At 34.3% G+C, this 16,221-nt stretch overlaps 1 protein-coding gene across 1 annotated transcript in view; it reads left to right on the top strand.

Annotated features, from left to right (window-relative positions):
* The window catches only part of LOC143913454 (uncharacterized), a 31,914-nt gene extending 16,130 nt beyond the window's left edge, over positions 1 to 15,784 (top strand). The window contains exons 2-4 of the mRNA XM_077433268.1: positions 2,318 to 2,395; positions 13,544 to 14,197; positions 15,282 to 15,784. Of these exons, the coding sequence (XP_077289394.1) occupies positions 2,327 to 2,395; positions 13,544 to 14,197; positions 15,282 to 15,656 (1,098 nt within the window). The 5' untranslated portion in view covers positions 2,318 to 2,326 and the 3' untranslated portion in view covers positions 15,657 to 15,784. The remainder of the gene's footprint in view (positions 1 to 2,317; positions 2,396 to 13,543; positions 14,198 to 15,281) is intronic.
* Positions 15,785 to 16,221: the final 437 nt, after the last annotated feature.

Here is a 16,221-nt window from a genome sequence, read left to right on the forward strand (position 1 = left end):
TCTATATATTTTAAGATGGGGGTGAGGGAGATATCGGAAGAGGGTAGGGAGGGTTTGGATAAAACGGTTATGGATGTCGTTAAAAGTTTTTTACGAGCTTTTCGTATCCGTTTCGCGCAGTCGAATATTTCAATAGACATCGATGCTGAAGTCGACTATACTGCTTGTATGTATGTTTTTTTTATGTGGGATTGTTGGTCTGCGATGGGGGTGGGTTGCTAGGGTGAAAGGGGTGAGATAGTGAGTCTCGGTTGCACTTAACCGGATCCTGGTGCAATGTCACACTCTGCTTGAGGTCGACGTCGAATCTAATGGATCCTCTACATACATATATGCATATGTATGTATGTATGCATATGTATGCTCTTGTGTAACGTTTGAATTCATCTAGTGAACGGTGGCATCCACTCGACTCTCTGGCGATTTGTATACAGCCTCTGATTAATTTCGAGTGCGGCTTTTGAATGTGTTTCGGATTTTAAAACTGTTCTGTACGGTTGTTCCGGCTTCGGTCAGAATAAATGTGACGTTTATTAATTATAAAATGCGGATGCGACCAACCCACGACTTTTCCTATATTGAGGAATATAGGTAGGGCGCAAAACAAAATTCGATAATTAAACATATGTACATACACGTTCACACATGTCGGTTATGAGAGCATTTTCGATACAAATTGTGCGCAAATGTAGGGACACTTACAGAAGACAAAAATTCTACTTCCGGTTGTCGAATTTTGTTCAAATTTTTTTTATTACTTAAAAATAACTATATACATATTATATATATTAAATATCGAGAGGATAAAAATAATTTAAAAGGTCAAAATAAAATAATGAAATATTATTTAAAAAAAATACCACTTTAGGTTGACGAATTCTGACCAAAACCTTATCAACTCTAAGTTAGTACATAAAGAATACAAATACGTACACATTTTCAGCTTTATACGTTTAGGGATGTGGAAAAAATCGTGTGGTCGCAATATTTTTACTTTTCAAGAGGAAAAAATCATACTTGCGGTTTGTTAAATTTACTGATTTTTTTCATAACATTAATACGAGAATAATACTTGAACTTTTTCGTGAAGAGAACACATGTTTAAGAGGTCGAAAAAAATAGTGGAAGAAAAATCGAACAAGAGTAAATTGCCAAATTTTATTACACAACTTGGTATTAAGCTTAAACTTCAAGATATGAAATTAAATTTGAATTTTTTTATTTATTTTCATTACATTTCTCGTAAAGAGCACACATATTTAAAGGGTCGAATAAAATAATGGAAAAATCGGTTATTTATCTATAGCACATAAATTACCTTGAAAGGAAAAAACTGAATTATTCCAGCATCGAAAACTTAAAATTCGATGTAAATTTAAAAAATGGACATACAATATCCACGCATCAAGTCATCGATATATAAACGCTATATTTAACACGTACGCCTAATTATTCCCGATTACGTACAAACAAACAGCATATCCGGAAACGATCGGAACGCGCTGACATACATATGTATATAGGTATGCATGTATATATAGAAACACCTATTCAATATTTAAACAATAACGGATATTCGCCCACATTTGCACACACATTGAAATATTATTTGCACAATTACAGTGTTTGCCGAGCGCAGGTTTGTTTATATTATAGGTACATATGGACATTATTATTAAGCTACAATTTGTATATCCGAGCCGCGGGCGTCGCTGTGCGAATTGTTCAAATTTTTCACAACCGCACACATGTACGAATTTAAATTTTATCCATTTACAGAAATAAATGATTCATCCCCATCCCTCTCCGTTTCCACCCCCCCTCTCCAGCCCCTCCCCCACCCGTCACACCCCTCGGCAGAGTGTTGTGGTCGGAAAAAAAATGAAAATTGCGACTCGCTTTTCATCCGTACGTACGTATTTATGTATGTATGTATGTACGTATTACTACAGAGCTCCCCTACAATTCGCCGATTCTAATTTTTTGAAGGATTTCGCTAACGACGCAAGCTTTTTGGCCAAAAGAGAGAAATTGAATTTTTAACGTTACCTTATATTCATTTTGTGCTTGTGTGTGTGTGTGTGTTTGTAAATTCAAATTTATTTTAACGAATCACTCGCTACAGAGTATATGCGAAAGCGGCGTCTTTGAGATTTATAAAACTCTCTGTTACGGCTTTTTGTTTTCTCTCTTTTATATTATTATATTAAATGGCGTACAATTACGTCATGTGCAATAATGTAAACGATTTTTTTCGTTTATATATGTACATATGTATTTATATTAATTATAACGTTGTATTATTTTTCTTTTTCAGAAGAATAACATGGCTGACACAGTGAGGCCCGATCCTTTTTCTTCTGTCTACGTTTTGGACGCTCACTTTCAATACAAGGTAAATATTTGAATAATGTGCGAGTGTGTGTATTTATTTGCCTGCATATACATACGTATATATATATATATATATATATATATATATATACGTATGTATATATATATATATATATATATATATATATATATATATATATATATATATATATATATATATATATATATATAGACGTATATATTTGAGTAATATTAATTGAATTCAAAATGATTCAGCGGAATTTTCGGGGTGGCTTTTGATGGATCAGTTTCGAAACGTTTAGTTCTGCGAAATAAGATTCGGAAAGTTTGCAACTCAAACATTTTACAATAAAATATTCAATCAAATTCATTTTAGTATTGCCATGGTTGCTTAGCTTTATACCTACACTATGTATGTATAGGTACAATAAATCTTGCTGTTGAATATACCATTTAAATGTACAATATATAATATGTACATATGTATAACAAACGGAATCAATTCACGTGGGTTAAAATTTAGCATAGGGTTTACATGAAATAAGTGTGTACCATAAAAGTATGTATATACAGTATAGTATTTATTGGTTTTTTATGGCTATTTATATACACAGATTTGTGTAGATGGAAAACGATCATTGTGTTGAAAAATTAATTTCACTTAAGCTAATAACAGTGTTCTATTGAAAAACTTTTATTTATTATATTCTTGGTACACATTTATAATATCGCAAATACAAAAACGGCCACTCTACAGAGCCTTCATAATTAGCTGATGTAAGTATGTATATACATACTTACATCAGGATTGAGCTGAAATATACAGCCATGGACAAATGTATTAGGCCACTTTTATTAATGTTTTTGACTGAAAATACTTTTTTAACGTCAGGTTTTTGAAACGTCAATTACCTGACATTTTTCAATAAAAAATGTACTTTATTAAAAAAAATAATATAAACAGCGTGACAGTGACTTGCGTAAAAAGGACAATTACTTTTTTTTCCAGTAAGATAAAATGCAGGTGATGGCTGTTTCAAAAACAGGAATATTTTCGGTTAAGCGCATTTTTTACAAGTGGCCTTATACATTTGTCTACGGCCGCATATTTTTTTTGTTTTATCAAAGGCGTAAAGCTCAATTATATTCTATTTTCAATGAAAAATAAGCGTTAGAAAAGTTTAAAACTGTCTCTTCTTTAAATGGGAGACATGTATCATAGGCGTGCAGTGACTTTTAAAACAGGAGACTAGGTATGAGCAAAAAAAAAAATTTTAAAAAATAATAATAATTTTTGAATATTAATAATCTGTCTTCTGATAAGTGATCGGTATAATTTTTCATTTTTGAGATAACAGAAATATTCTAAGTAGCCAATTTTTTCAAATTATATCTTGTTTGTCTTCAAAACTTAGTCTTCTGAATAATTTGTCGAACAATCGATCGAGAATGCAAGAATTCCTTATTTGTTTCCGCGCGCTCCGCGCTGATTTGTTCTGATAAAATCGTTTCGTGAACCGATTCTCTTAGCATAATTGTACTTAAAGGGTTATGTGTAAATATGTATCATTTTAACAATTAAAAAATAATTCAGAATGATGTTTGATATACACAAATCATAATTATTTCTTAGTGAAAATTCCATAAATGCTGAAAGAGACAAGTAAATTATTTTTTTGTCTTCATCGGAACGCCTATACATAACAATTCACCAGTACCGGAAAGGGAACAGAATTCAGATGTTAATTCCGTGCAAGTGAACGACGCGGCGGACCATACCATGACAATCCACTACTACTACTACTACAACAATTATAACAACTAATATATTATAATAACTAATATTACAACAACCACTATCACTACCTCAGGTAGGGCTGATTCCGATTTCTGAACTTCGTTAATCAATATGAACAACAATTTGAATTAATTGTAATTGATTTGTTTGTTTATAAATTTTAGGTAGATTTTAGGTGACTAGCTTAGCCCCTCTAGTCCAATGATGGCACACCACTGATACGTATGTATGTATCTATGTATATTTTGTTAAAGGTTGCAGGTATTTCAAAGAAAATATAATTGGACTCATTTAGGGGTTGAAATATAATTTTAAAGAATTTGTTGCACATTCTAATTTAAAACTTTTAGTACAAAGTCTGTATTTTTTACGGCAAAATGAGTTCAATGAACACTAACGAAAAGTATTCAGCTCCGTTTGGGCTTCTTCGTTTCAAAGAAATATGTACATATGTGCATATATGTATGTATGTGCATACATATGTTCACTCATACGTACATACATAAATATGTTCACTCATACGTACATACATACATATGTTCACTCTTGACTATTCTATTGCTTAGTCTCATTACATACAACACATATTGAAATTTGATTTTATATATAAAAATTCTCGGTGACTTTTTTATATACATAGAACTTAACCTTGTAGCAATGGTTCGTGAGACGCTCATCAAGGCTGTCAATATGGACGTATTTAATTGGCACGTTTCATATGGAATATTGGAAAATATTTGTCGACGACATGGCAAATATATCTACCCCTCCCCACCCCCCACCACCCACAAATACCCACACATGGCTTTTTATAATAAAATTTAGGGTTGGCGGGGTTGATTGATGTTCGCGGGTATGTCAACGGCAGACGTTTCTTTTTCGACGATTCTTGCCTACCTACTCTATACGAAAACGAAAGTGGAAAAAATGAAATAAAATAAAAAAATAAATAACAATAATAAAAGGGAAGCCGAACGTCTCACTGTCGCCGCTGTAATCGGCGCGATTCCATTAAGCGGCGTGTTTTATTTTATTTTTGCAACGAGTGCGCTATAAATTCGGTCGGCTTTGTTCTACGGGGCGTATAATATAATATTATGTGGACACAAACAAAAAGGTGACTGTAGCCGTTTTATTTTCATTAATTTAAAACGAGTTGATCGTATATTGTATTGTCGTCGTCGCAGTAACGAACGGTCTGCCGGTCGCTCTGAACTGAGCTTATTTTCCCATTTTATCCCTTTCCGGTCGAGCGTTTTAAAAGTATTGCCTTCGAACGGGTGAAAAACTGTAATAAAATCGAGAAAAGCTCGTCGAACGCTTCACGTTTGCGTAATTTCATAAGCGGCGACCATTGAGTCTGCACGTCGGAGCTTTATAGTAAATGTCGATCGTAAAGGCTGTGGCGATAAATCAAATTAGGCAATTAAGGCACTTTTTATTGCGTACTAGCTGGTGTTGCCCGGCGTTGCTCGAGCGGGTAAAGGTTAGAAAAACATTCGAAATGCTCCGACCACTTTCAAAACTTTCCTACATATGATGTACTTTAGGCATATGTTAGGAATCATAACTTGATATCATGAAGGTATTTTATTTTTCTATTTATTACCCTCTCCCCCCCCCAATTTAAAAATTCTGATTTAAATAGAGCAATAATGAGCAGTTGATCTAGTGCAAAACATCTAGATAATTGAATACGTGTCGCAAATAAGGGGATAACTATCATTTTATTTTAAATCTAGTTTTTTTTTATGGAATAACGTGCTATGTGGTTACATCATTCGTCCCCTCTATAAAAATATTCTCTATCTTTTTCGATTCTCCTGATGAGCCAACGTGCCGTTAGATTTTTGCACAGTGGAATAACGTCACTTCAAGTCCTAACATGGAGAGGCGCCAGTCGTTCTCTCTGTTAGATTGTTTTGTGTTATGGAATAGCTATGGAATAACGTTGTAACTGCATACGCGGATCAAGTCATTCCACACGTTCATAGTGTTTTTCATATTTTTTGTTTTTATTTTTATATTTAATTAATCATGCACACTCGTCTTAACAGCTTGCTCCAAATTAACGAGTGTGGTATACAGATTAAGAACTATTCATTTTATATTCAAGTATATACCCATATACATATGTATTTATAAATGTATATACATTAAACAAAACTAATATGGTCAAACATTGTACAGAAGTATCATATAAGGCAAATACCTATACAAACATCGAGTAACATCCACAAAAAACATCTATGGACAAATTTGCAGCATTTATACAAATCAACGAAATTCAAGATTCTGAAATTTTGCTAGCTAGTGGGAATAGGTTGCCAATTAGTCGGATAAATTGGCAAACTCTGATAGCAAACGATGGACTTAGAGTCATTTATCCAAGGTCTGACCACCAGCAACCTGTAGTATTGAACCCGTGACAATTTTTTCGAAAGCATTATGTATATGCTAACCATTAGTCAATGCTGCTGGTTGAATATACCTAATTTGATAACTTTTGATTTTTAAATAAAGTGTGTGTATGAAAATATATATTTTGATTTCAAAGAAAGTAATAAATTATATTTTTCTTGAATTCTGTAAAATACAACTTTTGTTAGTTACCACCTTATTCGCGGCACGTATTCAATTGTCTAGTTCTCCGATGCAAGGTTTTTCAGGCTGTATTTATTAGGGGTGGGGAGGGCTCATATTGAGAGATTTATGGGTCAACTTTGCTGATCTTTAAAACCGCTTAAATATGAGAGTATGTATAATATTTATCAAAGGACGGTTTAAGCACAGATTGTTCATCAAAAAAACGGTTCATAAATTTAATATAATAATTAAAATAGGAATTTAATTATCATAATAAGGTTCATATTTTAATTTTTTTTTTTTTTTTTATTTTTTATTTTACATATATACCAGGAAGGCCTTACAGGTAAATCCCAATGCGCCTTCCTGGCCAATTACAAATACAAATGCAGCATTTTTTTATTATAAGTCGTTGAATTGCGAGACACTGAAAAAACTCGCAAATTAACGAGACATCTATGAATTGTACATAAATTTTTATTGTACATCCATCAAATTTCAAATAGTGGTGACATAGTAGGTAGGAAGGATTTTTAGCCAATTTTTTTTTCCGGGAACCGTTTCAACAATGAAATCAGAGAAAATTGGCAAACTCTGATAGGAAACGATCAACCTGGAGTCACAAATCCAGGTCTGACCAACAGCATACTCTGAAAAATTCATTTTCATTCAGGGATAGAACCCGGCACCTTCTTGACGGTAAGCAGAAGCTTAACGTCCGAGCTATGCTGCTGGCTATACGTATGTACACACATATATGTATGTTACATATATATAAATATATATATATATATATATATATATATATATATATATATATATATATATATATATATATATATATATATATATATATATATATATATATATATATATATATATTTTAATTTTTAATTTTTATATTTATATATAATATATTTAATTTTTGACGTGTTAGGGTGTCTTATATGTGATAAAGGAAGGTTTGGTCGCTTCCGACCACAAAAATGCGATCACAGAATGTTGGTTCAGCTATCGAAAAATTGCTAAGGGTCTGTCTTAATTAAATTCTTTCAAAAATAGCTTATAACCTAATAGCTTATATAAAAAATAGCTTTACAAAATATATTTTTTTATTCCTTTGGCGACTCCCGTAAGCTTTTAGGTTGCAAATTGGTGATCATTTTTGAAAATTTCAATAGATTTGGGCAATTTGAAAGTCCGCATCTTAATATCATAAAGCTGTAAATTTGACTTTAATTAATTTTATTACTACATAATACTCCATTTCAAATTTAATTAGTCTGCAGCAATTTGTAATAGAAGCCTAAATATTTTGTCTATTTTTTGTCGTCAAGTTTTATATTGAGGATGAACTTAATCTATAAAATAAACTTTTACGGGAAATTGATTGTAAAAATTTCAACAGAGTTCTACGGCATAATTTTATTGTTTTGATGAAAAAATTCCTGAAACCGGAAGTGGAATTTTCCTTTTGACGCTTTCTCTTTTTTTACGGCTCATTTTTAGATCAAAGCCCTAACGGATAAAGTTTAAGTGTATCACATCGAGACTCAAATGCACTTTTGAAAGCCTCCATCTATCGATTACATACTGATGAATTTTCACCAAACTGAAAGCGATATTATGCTACCATTTTCGCGCGTGAAATTTATTCCTGCATTAATGTGAAAATTCGCTTGCATTGCAAAGCTTCCCCTCGTTGAAATTTTACCCTTGTGCATATATCTCTATTCGAAAACCATCATCACTCACAATTAAGCCTGACAATTTTCATCGACCCAAAAAGGTCATTCATTTTCGCATAATATTATTATACTGTACCTACGTACATCTACATACAATATTGAACAAGCTAAAAGCTTCGGAAAATTCAATAGACCGGAAGTTAAAGTTTACTTTCGCATCATATTAAATTTCCGTTCACTTCTTATTATTATGCATATTAAATTATCAGAAACATCTTTAACGTGTAACTCGGTTCTGCGAAAGCCGATTTCTAAAATATGCTGAGACAAGGGAAGCGCAATTTGAATAAAGTTTCAATTTGTTCATTTGTTCAGCTTGCATTTTTGCATTAAAGATGCTCTGTAAATATATTCATTAGATGATAAAATAGTAGAAGTAGTCAGTTATTATTTATATTATAGTTAGGACAAATAATAGACATGTCCGATAGTAAAGATGAAGAATTGAAAAGACGTATGAAACTAAGCTGGAATGCATTTTGGAAATTAAACGCCAATGTGCCATACACTCAAATATTCCAATGCACTCAAAGAAGTACGGAACTCTCGGCATAACGAGGAAAAATAGGAAATTTAATAAGTGAGTAAGAAGTATAGAGTCGTGAAGTATAACAGTCGATAGAGTGGTGAAAGTGAAGATATTTAAATGGAAATGGGCAGGTCACGCAGCTAGAAAGATGGACGAAAGGTGGACAAAGGAAGTGCTGAAATGGTAATGGTGTAAAAGGGTGAAATGAAGGCTACAAGAAAGATAAGTAGATGAAATTAGAAAAAATTTCGGGTGAGAAGGATGAGAATTGCCAAAATAGGGACGAATGGAAGCATAATTTGAGAGTCCTTCATCTAGTAGTGGATGGTGAATAACTGTAAATGATAATGATATAGCTGGTGAAAAAAAATTCGAAATCGAACAATCAATAAATTCAAATATAATCCCAAATCACACATATTATTGAATTAGTTCTGCCTAATTTTTTACTTTTAATGTTTTGAATTGATAAACGCTGCATGCTTGGCATAGAAAGCGGAATACGTGGGTATGTATGGCAAGGATAGTGGATATATTGGAGAGAGCGAAAAGATTGAAATGGCAGTGGGTGGGTCACGTAGCTAGAAGAATGGAAAAAAGGTGAAAAAAAAGTGCTAGAATGGTACCCTAGAGAATGTAAAAGGGTAAAAGGAATACTGCGAAGAAGATGAATAGGAGAAATTAGGAAAATGTGTAGGGTAAAATGGACGAGAGTTGCGCAAAACAGAGACGAGTGGAATTGTTCTGGAGAGACCTTCATCCAGTAGTGGATAATGAATGGCTGTAAATGATTATGATGATATAACTATATATATTTTATTCAATGTGTGTATTTAAATTTGTCATATTCTCTTACATTCGGTTACAGTTCGCAATTAATCATTTAAATATACATATAGTCCTGACTTGAGACTATATTTTATATATGTAAAAATGTATGTATCATACATACATACATACATAATCCATATAACTAGGATAACTAATGAACTAGTTTGTATTATACTTTGTGCATATAAAAGTCATGTATTTGAAAACCTCGACTCTTGAAAAATGAAGGTTTATAATTATAGTTGAAAATTTATAATATTTCGAAAATGTTTTCGATTACACAGTGAAGATAATCGTTAATGTATACACATGTATGTACATCTAGTTTAACCACGCTAGAGATAAATGTGTGTATGTATGTATATGTACATACATAAGTTAGTCGTTGACTATACCAAATTGCTCCCAACAAAGGCGACTTTATATAGCTTTTCTTTGAAATGTTGTCGCTCAAGTTGGCTCGACAGAAAAGGATTAATTAATTAATGATCAGATCGAAGAAGATCCCCGAGGAAATCCGGATACGAATTGCCTGACAGACTTTTCCTTGACATTTTCCACACACACACACATGCGCGATGACTAATGTATAAGTAGATTAGAAAAGCGGTACGCAAAGGAAATAAGGGCAATTTGGAAACGAATCGTTTTCCCCAGAGTTGATAATAATACTAACTATGTATATGGTAATTTTCCAGACATTGTCCAATAAATCGTATCTGGGAGCAGGCACGCTCCCCGTACCGTTTCACTGCCTCTTTTTTTGGACGATTCGGGACATTTTTTGCATCCATTCATTCATTCATTCGTTCGCTTAAAAGGAAAATTCCTTTTCTATTTTTAACACACGAGATCGTTTTTTTTTTTTTTGTTCATTTGAAAGCTCGAGATTACGTAAACAAGCCTAGGAGAGCGTCAGCGGAAAAAACGCAGAAATTATGCGTCGTTATCCTAATTGAAGATCGTCTAATCTGGCATTGAAATACTACCCGATAATAATCGTCCGAGAGAAAGAGAAAAAGCTATATTTAGAACTTCGCTTATATGCGAATTTATGTGACGTATAATATTGTGGCGAGGAGCTTAGACTTGGAAGTAAAGTGTATTTCAAACTTGACTGCCGTATTTCAATTACTCGTATTCTCCACGTGTACACATACATATATGTACATGAAATATTAGATATATATGTACATAGATACATAATTTGAACCTCCTTCCGTTTCCTTATGACCACCATTAGTTTCCGTTATTGATCTTGTCTTCGAGCACCCACTCGTGTAGATTGAAAACAAACTCGACCGACTCATTTCCACTCGATGCGATCGTATAAATTTACTTCATTACTTTCGATCGATTTCTATATATATTTATTATATGTGCGTGTGTATTTTTTGATGTAATTTTGTCTTAAAAATAATATGCGCCGTATAATTTTATACTCTCGTGTAATTATGTCTCGTCGTCATTGCTTTTAGCGTCTGAAGATTCCACTTTTGACGTAATTATATTCGATTACGAAAGTCGATCGATGTTGTTATGATAATAAAATTTCTCGTCTTTGTAATTTTGAGATTTCTCATTAAGAGTGAATGTAAATATGTACATACATATGTGTAAATTTTGCTACAAGTGTGTGTAAACGCGGAATATTAGCTATATGAAAATTGTTTGCAATGTGTTTTGGGTGAATTATCTATGTATTATTATTATGTAATGTGATTGTATGAATAATTTAATGAACGGTTTTAATTTTAAATTATTATTATTTACTTTGTATATGGATTATTTTTTTCTTAATGGAACTAACGTTGCACAGTGTGGCAGTTTGCGGATCTGCCTAGTTTAGAAAAGTATTAAAATGTTATCGTTTCAGATTGTTTAATATTTATACTTTGATGTACTATTAATAAAATTTTATTTATTCATCTCAAAAGTCCGTCACATTTGATCAAACTTGTGGCTCATGATATCCAATGAAATAGATTTGTACCGGGTGCGTTTTTAACTCTCCGATTGGAAGACAATTATGGTCTAATCGAAAACTTTGTTGATAAATTTTTGATTGAATATCACTGAAAAAGATATCTTTTAATATTTTTAGTTAAAATTTTACCAAACATTTAATTTTGAAGAAATTTTAATTAGAATATCGACCCCCCGAGTTTGATTTTTTGTAAAAATTCAAAATTTAAACAAGGTTTTTAAAGTTGACTTCCGATTGACTTCGCCATGATATTTAATCAATTATTTAAGTTAAACTATTCAACTATAAGAAACTGTAAAAATTTGCTGCCTAAATGCCACAAATCTTTATTTTGGCCATTGCTATACCGATGAACAAATGTTAACTTTTTTGTATCATCATTGATAGGTAACTTTTTGTGATATATTTTTTCCCACTTATTACGAATACATATGATAATTAAATATATATCAATCGTATAGTTTTTTCTATGCAAAATGCAATGCAAACTCAATTCTGTGCGATAGTAAACTACTACTTTCGGTTCACTACTTTTGTCTTGAAATATCACAATATCTAAATACTTATATCGACATCGATAACAAATTTTTGGATGCGGTGCATCCGCTCTAAAATCGCCAGACAAATTGAACGACAGATTAACGGACGGCTGCTTTAAATGCAATTCTCGTCTTCTCGAATGATAGATTGCACATCAGATGACGGGTAACCTTTCGATGTGCACAGATGCAATTATTAAAATTGAGTTGGATCTTTTAGGCGAGTTTAATAAGGCAAGATTCGATAAGTTCCGAATCTTGCCTTATTTAACTCGCCAGAAAGATCCAATTCAATTTTAATAATTGCATCTGTGCACATCGAAAGGTTACTCGTCATCTGATGTGCAATCTATCATTCGAGAAAACGAGAATTACGTTTAAAGCTGCCGTTCTGTTAATCTGTCGTTCGTTTTTCTGGCGATTTTAGAGCGGATGCAACAAACCCCAAATTTTTAAATTATTATATGCCACATCTTTTGAGATATAGCGTTTTTAAAACAAAGGGAGCGTGTGTCTAGGCAAATCTGCAAATGGCTACACTGTGCGTCGGTAAGGATTTTTTATCAATACATATTCGCAACTTTGTGAAACTTTTTGCGCAATATAAAAAAGCAAAAGTCATAAAATTTTACGATAGTTAATAAAAATTTGAAAGTTTGCTTTTATGTTGTAAAAAGAGCAAAGAAGAGAAAACGGTGAAAAAAATTATTATTTTACACTATGAGCCCGTAACTCGAAGGGCAACTAACGGTAAGATCGTCGCGAGTGAACAAGCAGTTTTTAAATATAATAGTAGTCTACAAATTTATTGAAAATTTGGTAGATCTATAGCTATAGTTTATCGTGCACTGTTGAAAGTAAAAGATTTGAGAGTTAAAAGGCGCGTCAGAGCCAAACAAATGTATGCACATATCCAATCATTCCACATAACCCATACGCGTATAAACTTCCACTTTGACGTCCAAAATGTGAAAAGTGCGACATTATTTTCCGTATAAAAGTGTTTGCTTAGGATCCTCGAAGACAAAAGGGAAAAAAACGTGTGGGGAAAAAACTTTCCAGCAGACGGATCTGATCGCACTGTACAAACACACCCACGTCCTTTGAAGTCAAAGCACACTTATTATTTAAATTCGCCACTTATTTATACCGTTATTTTTATTGCTGCAGGATGGTGTCGTGGACGTGTTCAACTCACCAGCTGGCAGAGCCGTCATCTCGAACTGCTCCCCGGCCAAAATGAGAAGTCCCGTGTTCAAAACCAGTAAGCGCTCTGCAAACACAGATGTCACCAAATTCCTACTGGGCCAGGACAACTTCGACAACGGAAACAATTGTGTGTCCGCAGTCAAGTTTGAGGAGAAAGTCGTCATATTCGAAGAGGACGAGAGCAGGAGTAAGATCCAGCAGAACGACTGCTGGCAGAGTCCAGACCTCCAAGACAGGCTGTCCCAGGGTGATTCCAAGTGCGACGAGAGCAGGAACAACAACGTGGGTCTGACCAGGAGGATAGTGACGTTCAAAAACGAAGATGTCGATAGGGGGGCGACCGTCGTCGAGGAGGATGACGAGGATGCGAGGATCAACGAAAAGATCCTACGGCTCAAAAATCATTACGAAAGAGGTTTTGTGGCCGATGAGAAGTGCGATATACTCAAGAGGATGCTTACTGGATTTTTGAGTGGGTGGATTTTCGCCAAGAGTAGCTCAAGCGGTGGAAAGTGGAGAAAGAGGAAGTCCAGTGACGATTTATATAGAGAAGCATCCATGGCGTTGGGTATACCCTGCGAGATGACGGATTCGTGTCGGTGCTTGGACTGTCAGGTACATATGTATATGTAATTCTTCATATTATATAACTTAGTATTTATAGTTGACTTTTTGAGAAACCGTAATAAACATACAAGAAACTGACAAATTAATACTTATCATATAATTGGATTTTTTTTTACCCAAAAAAGGGGTTTTAAAATCGATTTTCAATTTATAATATTTAAATATGTGTTTTTTAATTTAAATATTTCATTAAGATTGGCCACAGCCTATTTACTCATCTTATTGATAAAGCACTTGCTTGCCCCGTATGCGGTCATCGACTAAACCCAGAATGTGGTCACCAATGTTTCATCCAACCTCTTATTTATGTTAAAATAAAATTATGTAATGTAGCGTGGACGTGTAGAGGGGTTTCAGATATCGGAGTGAAGACGCAGCTAGTGCGGTACAGGTAGTTTATTGGTCTGAACCCGTCAGCTTACCAACTCCGAATGATCCACGGTCCAAAACCACCTAATTATAAGGTCGCGAGACTTTATTGGTCGGTGGTCCTTACGGCATAAACTCTGAGTTGATGAAAGCTTGAAAAATAAACTCGTACCAGAAGAACATCCCAGGCTGGAAGGTAATACGGGATAAGTACGCGTGGAAACGTGAGATTCATGAGAGGAGCCGACGAAACCGCCTACACCCACTTCTAAGCTTAGAGATTGTACTATTATTTACTTACTATTATTTATTTACTATTATGTACTTAGTTATTGTATCATTTTCGAGTCTTCATCAAGTCAGAGTTTGTGCCGTAAGGTGGACCCCTTATTGATTATTGTATAATGCTCTTTTATACGGAGGTCTTTTTGGCGTGAACGCGAGATTAGGTAATCAGCGCTTGACGAGCGCTACACACCTAATCTCTACGTTACAGTAATAGTAATAAAAATATCTCAAAAAAAATTTTAGCACTTTAAAAACCGGATGAAAGTTCAGTTTAATTGAACCCACAATTCATCTTAATGGTTTTGCATTCAAAACGCTCCCCTCCCATAGAGCCCGGTCTCAAAGTACCAAGTGGATAAAATTCCAAAAGTATACACCTACATACATATAAACTTGTTTTGTTTTTTGCCAACAGTGTAACTACTTCGACTGTGGTGACAGCGACAGCGACACCAGCGAGATGTCTATCAACATGAACGAATGCGACGTGGAGGAGTGGCCTTGCGCGGAGATAAATCCGACCGAGAAGGCCTTCGACGTGTTCTACTACGAGGACGAGGTGAAGAAGAAGACGGAGACGACGACGTGCTGCGACGTGACGTCGTCGAAAGAGGAAGATGGCGACGCAGCGACCGCAGCGCCCGCGACGGCCGGCGACGCAAACTCCGGCGCACCGGCGGCCATTTGCCAAGATGGAGCCGAACTCGCTCCGACACTCGAAATGGCCGCCGGCACGCCAGTCCTGCTCGACCATCTTCTCAACACGCCGCTCACCTGCACGCTGCAGTGATAATTAATCAACGCTCCACAGCTAGCGTGAACCATTGCAATGTCCGGTAACGATTGACTCTCGATTTTTATATATTACATTACATATACGAAAAAAAAAACGCTTTCTTCGAGTTCCTCAAAAAGTGTGCTTTCTCAAAAGTGAATCAAACATATGTGGGACGTGGGTGATGGAGACTGGTTGGTTGTTTGGATTCGGCCTAACTGCGATACGCCGGTGTAAACGAGTCTCAAGCCATATTGTAGTATGTACAGTGTAAATGTAGCGAGCGTTCAGACATTATTACAGTTTCAGACACTTTTCCTTTCTTTGCATCAATCATTGTTTCTTGAAGTTTTTTTTTCGCCGGCGCTCTTTCGGTTTTCTATCGTTTATAAAAAATTACGCTCTTTTTTCTTCACACCCACCTTTGTACTAGTTTAATAGACGCCATTTTTCTCGCTAAAACCTTTTCCCGACAAAGTCCGAGATATATTATAATAGGTATAATGTGTATATGTGTGTATAGGAACGCGCGCATACACCTGAGTATACCTATCTTGTGTAAAAAGTGTATTTATTTGAG

The sequence above is a fragment of the Arctopsyche grandis genome, chromosome 6 (genome assembly GCF_051622035.1).
Source record: "Arctopsyche grandis isolate Sample6627 chromosome 6, ASM5162203v2, whole genome shotgun sequence".
Taxonomy (NCBI): Eukaryota; Metazoa; Arthropoda; class Insecta; order Trichoptera; family Hydropsychidae; genus Arctopsyche; species Arctopsyche grandis.